Source organism: Lissotriton vulgaris, chromosome 10 (assembly GCF_964263255.1).
Source record: "Lissotriton vulgaris chromosome 10, aLisVul1.2, whole genome shotgun sequence".
Classification (NCBI taxonomy): Eukaryota; Metazoa; Chordata; class Amphibia; order Caudata; family Salamandridae; genus Lissotriton; species Lissotriton vulgaris.
In genome coordinates, this window is record NC_141698.1 from 1007463987 (window position 1) to 1007480058 (window position 16072).

At 45.4% G+C, this 16072-nt stretch overlaps 1 protein-coding gene across 1 annotated transcript in view; it reads left to right on the plus strand.

The window, feature by feature from the left end:
• Window positions 1-2360: 2360 nt before the first annotated feature.
• The window catches only part of LOC147689151 (acyl-CoA dehydrogenase family member 11-like), a 367718-nt gene continuing 354006 nt past the window's right edge, over window positions 2361-16072 (plus strand). The window contains exon 1 of the mRNA XM_086942042.1: window positions 2361-2613. Within this exon, the coding sequence (XP_086798168.1) occupies window positions 2480-2613 (134 nt within the window). The 5' untranslated portion in view covers window positions 2361-2479. The remainder of the gene's footprint in view (window positions 2614-16072) is intronic.

Genomic DNA, 16072 nt, shown 5'->3' on the forward strand with positions numbered 1-16072 from the left:
GTTCTCGCTAGAGCTGGAAACATACCCGGAAGAGAGGAGGCCGCAGCAGGGAGTCACCGCCCCACACCAGGCAGTCTGGACCCCCAACCCCATGGTCCCGCTAAAGCAGGGACTCAAACGTACATGCAACATAATCAACAGGTACTTTTAGGGGTTTAAATGGCCGCTGAGCAGTCCGTTTCGCACTTACCCGAAAGGAGGCACAGGAGGCATCCAATTTCTCCAGCACCTCCCACGACAAAGTCTGCCCGGAAGTGATTCCGCAGAAAAAACAAACAGGTTGTAGGGTACACAGACAAAATATCGATTTTTAAATATCGATATACAAAAATATCGAAGTTTAAATATCGATATACAAAAATATCGAAGGTAAGTAATATCGACAGTCTAAATATCGATATTGGTATGATATCAGTAATATCGAAGTTGTAAATATCGATGTCAATAATATCGAAATTAATAACTTTGATGTTACTAATATCAATTTTTAAATAAATTTAGTGTATATTATATTGTATTTATTATGTTTTATTATTTATTTTTAATGTAATTTAATTAAATATTGTCTTTTACTACTGTAGCGGGTTGTGGGTTTATAGGGGAATAGGGTGGGAAGTAATTTAATTATGTTAAATTAATTATTAATTAGTAGGAATTATTAATTAATTAATTGAGAATTAATTTTTAATTATTTTTAATTAATTGATTAATTGATAAATATGTTCTGTAGCGGGTTATGGGTTTATAGGGGAATAGGGTGGGAAGTAATTTAATATTAATTAATTAATTGATATATGTTTGTACATATTTTATTTAATAATTAATTGGTAATTAATTTCTATTAATTGGTTAATTAATTATTATAATTTTTTACATATTTATCATTATTAATTAGTTAGTAATTAATTAATATTAATTATTTAATTACATTAATTATAGTAATTTTTTTATATATAATTTATTGTTATTCTTAATTCATTAATTGGGCAAAATAATATTAATTATTAAATTAAATTAATTACACCAAATGTGCTAATATATTTACTTTATTGTTATTGTTAATTAATAATTAATTGGTAATTAAATAATATTAATTAATTTTGGGTACAGGGGTATTTTTAGGGTTCAGGGTCAGTTTTCAGTTCATGGGTAAAGGGGTATTTTTAGGGTTCAGGGTCAGTTTTCAGTTTTTGGGTAAAGGGGTATTTTTAGGGTTCAGGGTCAGTTTTCAGTTTTTGGGTAAAGGGGTATTTTTAGGGTTCTGGGTCAGTTTTCAGTTCATGGGTAAAGGGGTATTTTTAGGGTTCAGGGTCAGTTTTCAGTTTTTGGGTAAAGGGGTATTTTTAGGGTTTAAGGTCAGTTTTCAGTTTTTGGGTAAAGGGGTATTTTTAGGGTTCTGGGTCAGTTTTGGGTTTTTGGGGTACAGGGATATTTTTAGGGTTCAGGGTCAGTTTTGGGTTTTTGGGGTACAGGCGTACAGGGTAAAAACAAAAAAATATTACATTAAATCAATTAAATTAGATGAAGAAAATTAAAATTACTTTACATTTTTAAGTGTTTTATTTATTTTAAATGTATATGTATTAGTTTTAATTTTGTTTTAATATTTTTATTTAATAGTTGTAAAATTATATGTATTTAAATATTATTTTTACATTATTATTAATACATTTAAAAAAACGATATTTTTGATTCCGATATTTTTGTACTACGATATTATTTTTTCGATATTTTTGTACTTACCTTAATGAAGATAGGATTCCGATATTTTTGCTGTCGATACACCGTATCACCGTGCTTGTTTCTTAAAAACAAGCATTGGCAAAGTCAATAGGTCTCACCTATGCTTAATCTTTTTCTTAATCCATGTTGTACAGCAGCAGGGTTGAAAGTTTTTTTATTTTTAAAACAATATGAAACGATGGTGTGTCGCAGTTGAAATACAATGAAAAACAAAATATAAAGTTAGAAAAAAAAAGCTATGCCCCAGCTAGTGCTGTCTGCGTTTCGGCGCTTTTTTAAAATTATGCTTTTAATTTTCTTTATGCTGTGACGCCCTGCCCCGTTGTTGCTTGACCCATGTTAACTCCCTCCCCGTCCTGCTTGCTCCTCCCGTCACACCACAAATAAAACAGTAACAAAGCCAATAGATTTCGAATAGCCGAGATCTCTTGGTTTTGCCAATGCTTGTTTAAGTTTGTAAGTGCTGCAAAAGTGCTGCTGGCTAAACGCCCGGATTGCTAGGGTGTGCAGAATGTGTGCTATTTACCCAGAGGTCGGGTAAGCCAGCAGCGTTTTTTTTCATAGGGGGGGAGGTTCCACCTGCCTCCCAATATTTAACGCGATGCTCCTGAGGCTGCGTCACTAACTTGCAAAGGATGCTCGGGAGCTTGCACACCTGCTGACCGAGTGTAACCTGCCGTGTTTGGGAAGAAGAGCCGGGACTTCGCCGTGCAGGTGTGATCTGCGGCAGACCGCGATGGCCGAGGATCAGTGCGGAGATGTACGGGAAGAGCACCGGTTCAACCAGCGCGCGCTGGAGAGATACCTGGAGGACCGTCTTCCAGGCTTCCCAACAGACTCATCGCAAGCCCTGACTGTCGGGCAGTACAGGTAACACCCGCCTCCTGGGCTCTGGAGCCGCACAGGCGCTAGCTCACGTCAAATCTCAGGGTGGACAGACAACTTCTGTCCAGATGGCGTAGGGCCATCTGGCAACCCTCAACGTAGGTGACGTTCCAAGCATGTACCAGCATTCCTACCTGCCTGACACTGCAACGTGGTCAATTTCTACACCGTGATATCGGTTTACAGAGGATGCAGGCAATGTTAGTTGTGCTCACGCTGATGGAGAAAAGTAACTTTATATTTTCAGAACTGTGCTTGTCTCCTTTCAGTGCTATGAGACAATTGAGAAAGGAGTGGGGGAGCAGGACTTAAGTGAGGGGCTTTAAGGGAGAAGAATCACGTTGGGTGTTTGGCCTCTGTAATTATAGGCGTGGTGAAAACGCCTCTATGATCGTTCTTTTATTGCATCCAGATATATAAATCTAACACAACAACGACTGATGTACAGCTAAAACCAGCCATGACTATAGGCTTTGTCAATGGTTGCCTCTGTGCTCTCTGCAGAGAGTCCAAGGATCGTATGATCATGTATTCTGAACATCTTTCTGATCCAAAAATAGGCACTATGAAAACCTCGCGCTGGCTTTTGCCTCCGCTCCAGAGCTCTCATTCGAGGCCCGTTATAAATATCTGTTAAATAACTAGTGTTCAAAGTATGCCCTTTACAAGAGTAATATCCCACACGAAAAAAAAATACAGAAACTAACCACAGAAAAGGCTAACACTCTTAAGGAATACAAGATTTAAATAAAATATGAAAGAAGTTTAAGAAAAGACCTAAATACCTGTGGATTACCTTAACGTTTTTTTTCTTTATGATTTGTTCAGAAATTGTCAGTTTTTTTCCGGGTAAAGTTAAGGACATGAGCATAACCCCCGAAAGTGACCGGTTTCAATGTCTGTTTTTAAATTACTGTGGCGTGTAAGAAAGCGAGGAACCAGGGCCTCTTAATGCCTTGACTTTAAGTGGCACGAAGACAGTGAGGCGGTCTCTGGAAGAGGGGGTCCCTATTTAAATAAGGGCATGGCTTAAACCTGTAAACTGTATTTCTGCGATTACAATAGTGCCTCCTGACGGGTATTTTGTTCTTCTCTGAGCTTTCTGTATTGTATCCAAATATACAACACAATAGCTGATATACACCTAAAACCAGCCTGGACTACTGGCTTTGTCAATGGTTGTTAGCTGTCTAAGATAAATGAGAAACAACGATGCAAATGTAATTCTGAAATTTTGAATCTGAGAATGAAATATTACCAGCCTTGGTATCTGGCCCCTCCAACGTTTAACCCCTTTGATGCGGATGACAAAGCCAGCTCGTCATGGGCGTTACCTGCGGTACGCAGATGACGAGCTGGCTTTGTCACGTTACCCGCGATTTTCAAATTTCAGCGCACAGCGGGAAAACCCGCTAGCGCGCATGCGGTTAATAGTCCAGGCGTGGGTTCTCAGCCGAGCTTCACAGGCACCGGCGCACCTGCGTTTACAAATTATGCGCAGTCCAGGGCTTTAAGTGGGCCAGCTGTTGGTTCTAAAAAGCAGGCTCACCCTTTTTTGCCCTCTTACACGGGGCGAAAAACAGATCTTAACTCTGCAACAGCACCACCTTCCACTGCCTCCATTGGCAAAGCAAATACTCCTAGTTTGTAGTAGGTGTAAAATGACTTGTATTATATATCTGGATGTAGACAGTAGCAGCAAATTACCAGTCGGGCGTCACACTATGCTAAGTACAGATTTTAAGCCTACTTTTAAAGCCACGTCTTAATTACATCGACCACGCCCCTTTGAGAGAGACCCCCCCTTAGTTTTGTCATCCCACTTGAAGCTATGGCACTGTCCATCTACATATCTTACACCTCCTCTCTTTTCTCCTCAGTACCCAATTTGCTCTCTCTCCTGAATGCACTTCCTCACATTTGCGGCACTTCACCACCCCCAAACACACAACACGCCACTCACATGTAAGTACTGCATTTTCTTTTACTTTAACCTTATTACTATGTACCTCCTTCAGACACATTTGCACAGAATCACAATTGCAACTGGAATACGGGACCATTGTTCTGTGTGATGCCAGAGAGAGCAAAGGTTTGAATGACCATGTTTTGTGAACAACTTTTTGAACCTCCGACAGGCACTGTGAGAATCTCGCACTGTGCCTCCCGATCTGCTCAGGAACTCAGTTGTGGCTTGTTATAAACTCCTGGGGCTGTATCACAAAAAGTGCCCCGGGGGCGCAATCGGCTTTGGCGCCCGCTTTGAGTGCCCCTGGGGCACTTTGGTATTACACCAGGGGCTGCAGACGCTTGTGCGGCCCCTTCTGTAATATAGATAGCGCTGGCGCACATGAAGCATCAGTGCTATCTTCAGGGGGTGTTCCCTCATTTGCATGGGGGCGTTCCTCCTGCAAATGAGGGACTCCCTTTGCCTCTGTGCCCACGCCGTATTGCGGGCGCAGAGCCAAAGAAGCTCCTTGGAGGTGCACTGTCAGTGCGCCCCCTGAAAGTATCCCTCTGTAGGGGGTGAAGGAGTCCATGGGACCCCCCACAGACATTCCATTGCAGTGACTGCACCCACCTTCAAGAGGATCCCTAACTGCCCTTCAAAGTGCAGGAGAGTTTTTACATTTACATTTACATTTACTTTTCACATCAATGAGCTGCCCCAGGGGCAGCACATTCATCATAATACGGCGTAATTTCCTTCATTGCACTGGGTGCACCTTTTTAAATGTGTGCCCGGCCCAATGGAGAAAAATATGCTTCATGTATAATGCGGCCCGTGGAGGCAACTCAGTTCATAGTAGGACTATACACAAGTAATAGGCTACATGAAAAGAAATACAGAAACACACATCCCTAAGCTAACACATTCAGGGAATGCAAGATTTGGTCAAGCGTGGAATATGAACCGGAACTAAATCACTGACATGGATTACCGTAACACGGTTTTTACATTCATTGTTCAGTATAAAATACTTTTTTTGCCTTTGCAGTTAAGGACATGAATAGAGGACCCAGAATAGACCTTTTTAAATGTCCATTTTTAATTACTACAATGTCTGGGACCCGACCCACAAACATGTATAATAATTCTACGTTCTTATTTTTTATAGAGAGGATGGCTTGGATCCTGGGGTGTACCTGTTCACGCGTTCCACCTGTCCCTCTTAAGCAAGACAATTTTGACCTATATTTGCCCAAAGTGTATATGTATTTATTTTACATTAAGCAGCCCTGCCAAGTTTCCCGGGCCCATCCATAATGTGCAGCTCCAGTTCAGGGATTTGCTTTGAATTCTAGGACTTGTAGTCTTTGTAGCAGGACTACAAGTCTCAGTTCACTGAAAAACTTGAACTAGAGTAGCACATCACGCATGGACCTTGAAAATTTGGCAGCTATGCATTATCTTAGTGTTCCTCCAAATAGCACACTGCAGCCATCCTGCCCTTTGACATGGTCAATAACAGCATTGGGCTGCTGTTTTTTTGATTGAGCACTAATATTGAGAAAGATGTTAGATGAATGGGCCAGCATTTATTTACAGGTTAACTGAAGTTAAAGAAAGGGAGTAGCTAAGGTGTCCTGCACTGCTTAACTTTACGAACACCTTAATTTATAAAGACCTCTAGCAACAAACATGTAAAAATATGATAGTCTATTCAAAAAGTGTATTTCTTTAACAAGTATAATCTGATGAACTAAGGTGAAAAGCTTCCATCAGTGCATTGAGAAGTATTTTTTTTAACCCCTTCGATGCTCATGACGGAACGGTTCCGTCATGAGCATCGGTCGCGCTGTGCTCATGACGGAACCGTTCCGTCATGACCACACCCATTTACATTAGGGCCCAGCATCGGGGGTAAATCTGCGCCGCACGGACGAGGTTAAAGTGATTGTTTGCAAACACAAATTTAGAAATATTAATGCTTCCACCCAGCCTGGCAAGAATGGTAATAGTGACCTAAGTCAGTTGTAATGTGCACAGTGGGTGCACATTGCAACTGACTTAGTTCACTATTAGCATTCTTAGTGTACCCTGGATTGCTATTATACAGTGACAACATTATAATTTATTAACTCAAACACAAGAGAACGTTTTGCACTACTCACATCCTGAGGTCATGTATTTCGAGGTCCTCTTATGTGTGGCAATGAAGAAAAAGACTGCCACTCTGCTGGCATCAATGTGACCCGATCACACCACAGACCAAATGTTTTGGTCCCCTGAAAAATGTTGGTGGATACCTATGCATTAGGTCAATCATAAGATAGCTTTATGGATGAATGCAACTGCCATAGAAGTGTTTAGCACCTATAGACCACAGATGGGTTTCACACCTTGGACGTTTACCATTATATGGTTGATTAAATTAAGGAAGGAAATAATTGTTGTGTCATCCCATCCACACACCAGGCGATTGAAATTGTATTTGCAAATCTGCTGTTATTCCTGCTGCGTAGGCCCCAGATAAGCTACAGTGGCAACTTGTGACAAAAACACAGTGGGGCGCTATCTACATTAAAACATACATAAAAAGTACATTAAAATAAACATCTTAGAAAGAAAACAATTAAAAGTTACTGTAGGACTTGGCCCTTTTGGCTAAAGTCCCTAAATGTTTTGCTTTTCCCCTAGACAATTTTTCTGGCATGGTGTTGCCAACTTAGATGCTTTGGACACTTTGCCACAGCTAAAAAGTGTCAAAGTGCAAGTGCTCCCTGTGTAAAGTGTAATGGTAATTGGTTAGCCATGATTGTTATGTTTGCCTTACTAGTAAAGTCCCTAGTAAAGTGCGCTATACGTGCCCGGGCTGGTAATGCAAATGCTACTAGTGGGCCTGCAGCACTAATTGTGCCACCCACAAGTAGCCTTAAAAAGGGAACTCAGGCCTGCCATTGCAGTGTCTGCGCGCAGTTTGTTAAGCTGCCATGTTGTTCTGTCAAGTGCACTCAATTGCCAGACCTTACCCTTACCTTTCTATGCACATCAGACACCCCTATGGTAGGTCCAGAGTACCCCCTGGGCAAGGAGCAGTGCATGTGAAAGGTAGGACATGTACTAAGGTGTGCCATGTCCTGACAGTGAAATAATCTCCATTTCGATTTTCACTGTTGAAAGGCAATCCTGCCCATAGGATAGAATGGAAAGGCTGTGTAATATGTTTTCCAGCCTATCTTCCCAAAGGCTTAAGATGGAAAGGTGAAGTTTAGTATGCCTGAACTCACAATGTAATAACACATCTTTTTATGAAGGTGGTTTTTGCATTGTATGTTTAGAAGCCACTCTTTTCGAAGTGGCTGAGTTTTTGTGCTCTAACATTTCTGTGTGTCTCTGCCTAGCTGTGGATTGACTATCTGGATTTGAAAGCAATAGAATCTGGGGAATGTCTTGACACAGGGGAGGAGGTGAGACAGCAACAGGCTGACCTGCATCTGGAGTGTAGGTGGAGGAGAAGCCCTTAGAGGTAAAGAGGCCTAGGTTGCTGCTATAAAACAAGTGTCCCATTTCCTGCTGAGTGATTGAGAATCCAGACCCCCACTAATCAAAGGAAGAAGGTGTCACGGGCAGGGATGCACCCAGAACTGATTTGAACAGGGGTCAGTGCCCCCTGAACACAAAGACATCAAAGCCATTGAGGGGTATAACTATGAGAGCTGAAGCCCCTGAACTTTGGAGAATGGCTTGATCAAGTATGAACAAGACTGGAGCTACTTCGTGGTCAAGAGGACCTTTGCCAAGGAAGAAACCACTGAATAGACTGAAGGAGAGGACTGACCCTTGCTGTGTGTTCTGGGGCTGGCCTGCAGTTTGCTGTTTTAACCAAGGAAAGGCTAAAGGGACTTTGCTGAGTCCTGAAATAACTTATCCCCAATGGCCCGCGGTGAGCTGGCTCCCTGTTGCAGAAACTCAGGAACACAAATGTTTCCAGGAGAATCTCAGCAGCACTGTGTGCGCGTGCTTGTTGCAACCTTAGACCCTCGTAAGGTGTGCCCTGTGATTGTGGGCACCTGGAGTCCAAGCAAGGGGCAGCGACACGGTGTGCGTGTGCTTTGTGCAGCCAGAACCCCTTTGTGAAGATTGTCCAGTTATCGTGTGCACCGGAATCCAAGTGAGTCTCATCGACGCTGTGTGTGTGCGTGTGCGTTGTGCACCCTGAGACCTTCTTGAGGATTTGGCATGTTATCGTGCACCCACAGTTACAGTAAGGCTCAGTGACGCTGTGCGCTTGATCTTCCTGCAGCCTGAGACCCTCATGTGGAGTGCCCGGTGATCGTGCACCCGAAGCTCAAGGAAGTCTAAGCGATGCTGTGTGCGCGTGCCCTGTGGCAGCCTGAGAAGAGCTGAGCCGCCGGCCCAATCCAGCTGTTACCACGTCCCAAAGATTGCATTGGAGGCCCAAACCGCTGGACGAGGAGAGGAGTGAGTTCGCGCCCCCCAGGTAATGTGTGTCGACTCCTGGGGCGGGGCGCAGGCTCAGAGGGAGACACTCTCGGCCTCTCTCTCACTTCAGCAGCGCAAGCCTCTTATTCTGCTCGCATTGCGGCCCCTCTTGCCAAGGGAGTGGCAGTACCAGGGCAGGAGCGCAAAGCTGCACTTTTTGTGTTATACCATACTCGTGTTAAGTGAAACTGTTGTCAGAGGCTACCTGCGAGTAAGCACGAGTGGCAGAGAGACCACCTTAGGCACCGTGATCGGTGCCAGAGTGTAGTATGGATTACTCCATTTCTGCATAAGGGAGTACCTGATTGTTGTATTATACACTGCATCATTTCTGCATAATGGAGTACCTGATTAGTGTATTATACATTGCATCTTTCCTGCATAACAAACTACCTGATTATTGTATGACGCATGGCATTGTTTCTGCATAACCAACTACCTGATTAGCATATTACGCAGTGCATTATTTTTGCATAATGAACTACCTGATTAGTGTTTTATGCATTGCCTTACATCTGTATAACAGCGTACCTGGTGGTTGTATTACGCATTGCATTATTTTTACATTGCAAAGTACCTGATTTTCGTTGTACGCATTGCATTATTTTTACATTGCAAAAGTGCCTGATTTTAGTATTACGATCTGCATAAAATGGTGTTAGGATTTCAGTAGAATGTTTAGAAGTGCTCATTAATATTGCCAGAACTTACAAGGGTTGGCTGGCCTAACAACCGGCCAGGAGAAATATTACAAATACTCATATGTTGGCTTTATATTGTGTGGTCTTATCGTATATCTTTTTATATAAAGTTTACATTTGTTTTTATAAAACTTGTGTGGAGTCTATTTGTGGTGTCATCATTGGGTTGCTGTGAGCGTGGTTGCAAATACTTTATACGTTTGCCTTGAAGTTAAGCCTGGCTGCTCGTGCCAAGCTGCCAAGGGGGTGAGTGGGCTATCTCAGAAGGTGACCTTCCTTTACCTGACGTTGAAACATGGGTCCCTATTTGGCCTAAGGTACCTACCTCAGCCAACCAGGGGTCCCGGGACTAACATTTACTTAGCTTATTCTGCAGCACATCCTTGATGCGCTCCAGTCCCTGGCTCCAGACTCCTCAGAGCGCGAGGTGATGTGACACAGAAACTACTTTATACTATCCAGACTCTGCTCTCATGCTGGAAAGCAGCATGAGTGAAGAGTCTGGATTGACTGGAACAGGCAGCCTCAGCGCTTCAAAAGGCACTGGAGGCCTGTGCCTGCTCTCCAACCCAGCTGTGTTGGAGAAGTTTGAATGGCGCATGTCAGGTTGGCCTTAGGAAGATTGCCGGCCAAACCTACATGTGCACTTCAAATCAGTGGCCACTCCTCATTGCTGCCAAACAGCAGCAATGGCACACTGGTCCTGCCCCCACACTCAGTTTATTTTATTACCATTTTATTTTTTACTCTTTCTGTGTGTGTGTGTGTGTCTGTCTGTGTATGGGGGGTGTTTGACAGTCCTATGGAGAAACAGCCGGCAGTCACCTATGTCTTCATGCACAGCGAGGAACAGTGACCTAACCCTGATGGGAGTGTAGTGCAGGGAGAAGCTGGCCCCTGAGCCCTCTCTGCTCAAACAGTCAGTGTGAGTAACAACCTCCCACTTCTGTACTGTGTCAGAACTCTCCTCCCCTAACCATCTGCACATGAGGCTCTACTGCTCACAAATCAGTGCACAAATACGTTATTGATATGGTGTGTCACACAGCATTGCTAAAGTAATTACATGGGTCACACGAAGCGACACACAAATGTAATGTAATTAAGCAGTGCTCATCCTCTGGTAGCTGGACACAGAGCTGTCGGACTTAGCTTTAGAGACAATATGTAAAGTATCTGTGCAACACTTCAAATAGTAAAATTGTGAAAACCCCTCCAAAAAGATTCCACAGCAGCAAATGACAAAAATCCAAAAAGTAGAACCGGAGTTATGCATTTTTAAAGAATAAACTGAAAAATAGCACTTGAGAGCATAAAGCACCAACCAGGCATATCTGGTTGCGCTGGACCAGTTCTAATCCAAAAGTTCAGACCAACCCGATGGAGCGTGTGTTGGATACAGTACCAGATTAGTTCCGCTGAATGTTTACGTTCTCAAGTTTCAAGAGTCAAGTTAACGGGGGAGTAGTTCTCTGAGAGCAAGGACAGCCTCACTGGTCTTTGTCAGTGGAGTGTGAAGAGTAAGCCTGGCGTCACAGACAGGCTGGAGCCTCGGGTTGGCAATCCACACTGGTGGACGATGCTTGCTGTGCGAAGAGACTAACTTGCCCAGCTCATGCTTGTTGCGAATAGCAGAGTTTTGGTGCGAACGGGCAGTTCAAGAAGACCCCAATTTTTGACTTTTATAAAACACTTCAAAGGGCCCATGACCTGAGAGGAGCCTCTTGGCCTTCGAGGACTCCTTGAAGAAGTGTACTGGAGCGGTGGTGAGCCTGTGATGTCTCTGAGAGTCTGATCACGAGGCCAGCAGACTAGTCCTTTAAGTCCCTCTGGATGCCTGGGTGCAAGTTCAAGTTCGAAAATTTGTATAGCGCACTACTCACCCAGTGGGTCTCAAGGCGCTTGGGAGGGGGGAGGAAAGGGAGGGGGTACTTTAAGTTGCTTTCTGAAGGAGAGGTGGTTCTGTACAAGGCGGAGGTGGGTGGGGAGAGAATTCCAGGTTTTGGCCGCTAAGTAGGAGAAGGTTCTTCCCCCCATGGTGGATCTATGGATGCGCGGAATTGCTGCGAGGGCTTGATTGGATGATCGTAGTTGGCGGGTGGGGGTGTAGAAGGACAGTCGTGTGTTGAGGCATTCGGGTCCTAGTTCGTAGAGGGCTTTGTGTGCGTAGGTGAGGAGACGGAACGTTATTCTCTTGTTGACGGGGAGCCAGTGGAGGTCTTTCAGGTGACCGGAAATGTGAGCTTGACGGGGGATGTCAAGTATGAGTCTGGCTGAGGCGTTTTGGATGCGTTGGAGTTTTTTCTGTAGTTTGGCTGTGGTTCCGGCGTAGAGGGTGTTTCCGTAGTCCAGTCGGCTTGTGACCAGTGCATGGGTGACCGTCTTTCTTGTTTCGGTGGGGATCCAACAGAAGATTTTTTTGAGCATACGTAGGATGTTAAAGCATGATGATGAGACAGCGTTGACTTGTCTGGTCATCGAGAGGCAGGAGTCCAGGATGAAGCCCAGGTTACGTGGGTGGTTCGTTGGTATGGGTGCGGTTCCTAGGGCTGGTGGCCACGATGAGTCGTCCCAGGCAGAGGGGGATGATCCATTTTGTCCGAGTTCAATTTTAGATGGCTGTTCTTCATCCACTCGGCTACTTCTTTCATTCCTTCGCGTAAGTTGGTTTTGGCGGTGTTAGGGTCTTTGGTGAGGGAAAGGATTAGCTGGGTGTCGTCTGCGTAGGAGATGATGTTGAGGTTGTGTTGGCGCGCGATGGATGCGAGGGGACTCATGTATACGTTGAAGTGGGTGGGACTTAGTGATGATCCTTGTGGTACACCGCATATGACTTTGGTGGCCTCTGATCTAAAAGTGGGAAGGCGAACCCTCTGGGTTCTTCTGGCGAGGAACGAATTGATCCAGTCCAATGCTTTTCCTTGTATTCCGATGTTGCTGAGGCGTTGTATTAGGGTGCTGTGACAGACTGTGTCGAAGGCTGCGGAGAGGTCGAGTAGGATGAGGGCAGCTGTTTCTCCGTTGTCCAGTAGAGTTCGGATGTCGTCTGTTGCTGCAATGAGTGCAGTTTCGGTGCTGTGTTTGGATCGGAAGCCGGATTGTGATAGGTCGAGGGATTTGTTGGTTTCGAGGAAGGCGGCGAGCTGACTGTTGACGGCTTTCTCAATGACTTTGGCAGGGAAAGGGAGGAGCGATATGGGGCGGTAGTTCTTAAGTTCAGTGGGGTCTGCTGTGGGTTTCTTCAGAAGGGCGCTGAGTTCCGCATGTTTCCAGCTTTCCGGGAAGGTAGCGGAGTTGAGGGAGCAGTTGATGACGTCTCGGAGATGGGGTGCGATGATGGAGTCTGCTTTGTTGAAAATGTGGTGGGGACATGGGTCGGTTGGCGAATCTGAGTGGATGGAGTTCATCAGGCGGATGGTGTCTTCAGTGGTGATTGGGTTCCAGGCGAAAAGGTTGTTAGAGGGGGGTGTTGGTTCAGAGGTGGGTGGAGTTGACAGGTCCCGGGGTTGGTTTTCAAAGCTGTTATGTATGTCGGCGATCTTGTTGTAGAAGAAAGAGGCTAGGGAATCGCAGAGGTCTTGGGAGGGAGTGATGTTGTTGGTGCCGGCGGTGGGGTTGGTAAATTGTTTGACGATGTTGAATAGTTCCTTGCTGTTGTGGGCGTTGTTGTCAAGTCGATCCTTGAATGCTGATTTCTTGGTGGATCGGATCAGTTGGTGGTGTTTGCGGGTTGCGTTCTTGAAAGTGGTCAGGTTGTCAGTGGTTGGGTTTTTTCTCCAGGCTTTCTCAAAGGTGCAACATAACTTCTTGGATTTCATAAGGTCGTCGTTAAACCAGGGGGCTTTTTTGTTGCATTGTTTGATTTGATGGTTTTTCAGGGGTGCTAGTTCATGTGCGCTGTGGGTGATCCATTGTGTGAGGTTGGTGGCTGCTTGGTTAGGGTCCGATGATTTGGGAGGAGGGTTTTGGTGAAGCGATGTGAAGAGCTGGTCGATAGTAATTTTGTTCCAGTTTCTTCGGGGAATAGGTTGTGGGGGTTTGTGGGTCGTGGTCTTTTTGTAGTTGAAGTGAACGCAGCTGTGGTCAGTCCAGTGGAGAGCTGTGGTGTGATTGAAGGAGATGTGCTTGCTGGAGGTGAAGATTGGTTGTTCAAGTCCGAGGTTGGCCAGGTTGGCCAGAAGGGTGGTGGTGTTGGAGTCGTTTTTCTTTTCCAGGTGGTAGTTGAGGTCTCCCAGTAGAATGTAGTCCTCGGAGGGGAGGGCGTGTGGGCTGATGAAGTCAGTGATGTCATCGCTGAATTGTGTGCGGGGTCCTGGTGGTCTGTAGGTGAGGGTGCCTCTGAGTGTGATCTTGGGGTCGGTGTGGATCTGGAAGTGAAGGTGATCGGCGGATGTGAGGTTGTCGTCGGAACTTGTCGTGATTCGGATGGTGTTTTTATGGACGATGGCGATGCCTCCTCCTGTTTGGTTGGTGCGGTCCTTTTGGATGATCTTGTAGCCGTCCGGAATGGCTATGGCGATGTCGGGTGCTGATGAGGCGTTCATCCATGTTTCTGTAAGAAAGGCGACATCCGGTGATGAAGTGTTGAGTAGGTTCCAGAGTTCAATGGCGTGTCTGTGGACCGAGCAGGTGTTGAGCAGGATGCACTTTAGGTGGTTAGAGTCGGAGCTCTTATTGGAGTCTGTGGATTTGGTGTGGGTCCTGATGCAGTCGAACTTGCAGGAGTGGCAGGTGAAGGGTCCATGGGTGAGTCCTGGGGCGGCTTGGTAGCAGTTTGGGAGTCGGCCGGGGTTAAGTGCTGAGAGGGACGCGGCGTCGTACGTTATGCGGGTAGAGAGGGTTTTGCGGGGGCCAGTGGGTCTGGCGTGGACGCAGTCCAGGCACGGACGGGCGTAGACGGGCTTACCTATGGCGCACCTTTGGCGCGTATGGGGCGCGTCCGCTGCGCGTGAACGCTGCGCGCAAAAGCATCTGTCATAAGTGGATAGTGGAGGGGGGAGGGGTGAGGGTGGAGCAGCTGGGAGGCGGGAGCGGGGTGGAGAGCCGGGCTGGGAGGCACAACAAACAAACAACAAGATGGCTGCAAGCCAAAAGTGAAAACAGGACGAGATTGGGGCACGACCTTACTTAAGCGCTATGAACTGGGCAGCACAGTCAGGCAACAATTATGCAAAGCGAGTGGCACAGCAATTAATAATAGTACAGTAAAAGACAAATCACGGTCTGCTAATAAAGCGCTACGATGATTCTATATTCAGCAGTGCGATCAAGTCTGGCAAAAAGTGCTACTAAGACAGAACAAAATTATAGCAGTGCGAGGCAATCAGAGCGCTACGATGCCACGCGTGGGTGAGCAGGGAGCAGCGAGGGGAGCGACCGCTTCTGAGAGGCTCAGGACGGTCAAGATGGATTCCAGATCCTGTTCTTCCTGTTCAGGTAGGGGAGCAGTAGGGCAGCACAGCAAGGCAGCAGCTCGTTCAGAGTGGCAGTACCTTCAGCAGCACAGCAGTTCTTCTTCCTGGCAGAGTATCCACAGGTCTAGAGGTGTACTGAAGTAGTGGTGTCAGAGAGCCAGTACTTATACCCAGTTTGGTCCTTCAAGTTGGGGATACTTCAAAGAAAGGCCTATGAAGAGCAGAGGTCCTGCTCTTCCTACCCTGGCTCCAGTCTCACTACAGGTGGGTATTCAGCCCTTTCTGTGGGGAAAGGGCACAGCCTATTCAGGTGTAAGACTGGGTCCATCTCCTCCTTCACATCCTGCCAGGATTGCCCATCAAGTCGCCCCATAGCTCACATTTTGTATAGATGACTAGGAGGAATGCACAAAGCCCAACTGTCACCCACCCCAGACATGTGATCAGAGACCGGCAGCAGGCACCAAATGGCTAAAGTAAGATCATGCCAACCTTCTAAAAGTGGGAAAACCAAGACAATAGTCATAGCCTTCAAGTGCACTACTCATAAACACTCCAATGGAGTGTATTACATATTTCTATACAAGTGATCAGATACCACAGATAAGTGAATACAAAAAGACACACAAATAAATCCAAAAATCACATCCAGAAGTGAACAGCATCCAAATAACACCATGAGAGGTGCTGATGGTGGCTCAAACAATTCTTCTTCAATTGAGCAAACTTCATATATCTCCCGAAGAGAACTTCAATCAAATACGAGTAATGGTTGCATGCATCCCACAAATTATAGTTAAGTCCCAATGGATTTCGGGCATAAACAGCTGCCCTTCTTCATGGAAATCTACAAATTAATTAATGCAATGTCATAATATTTA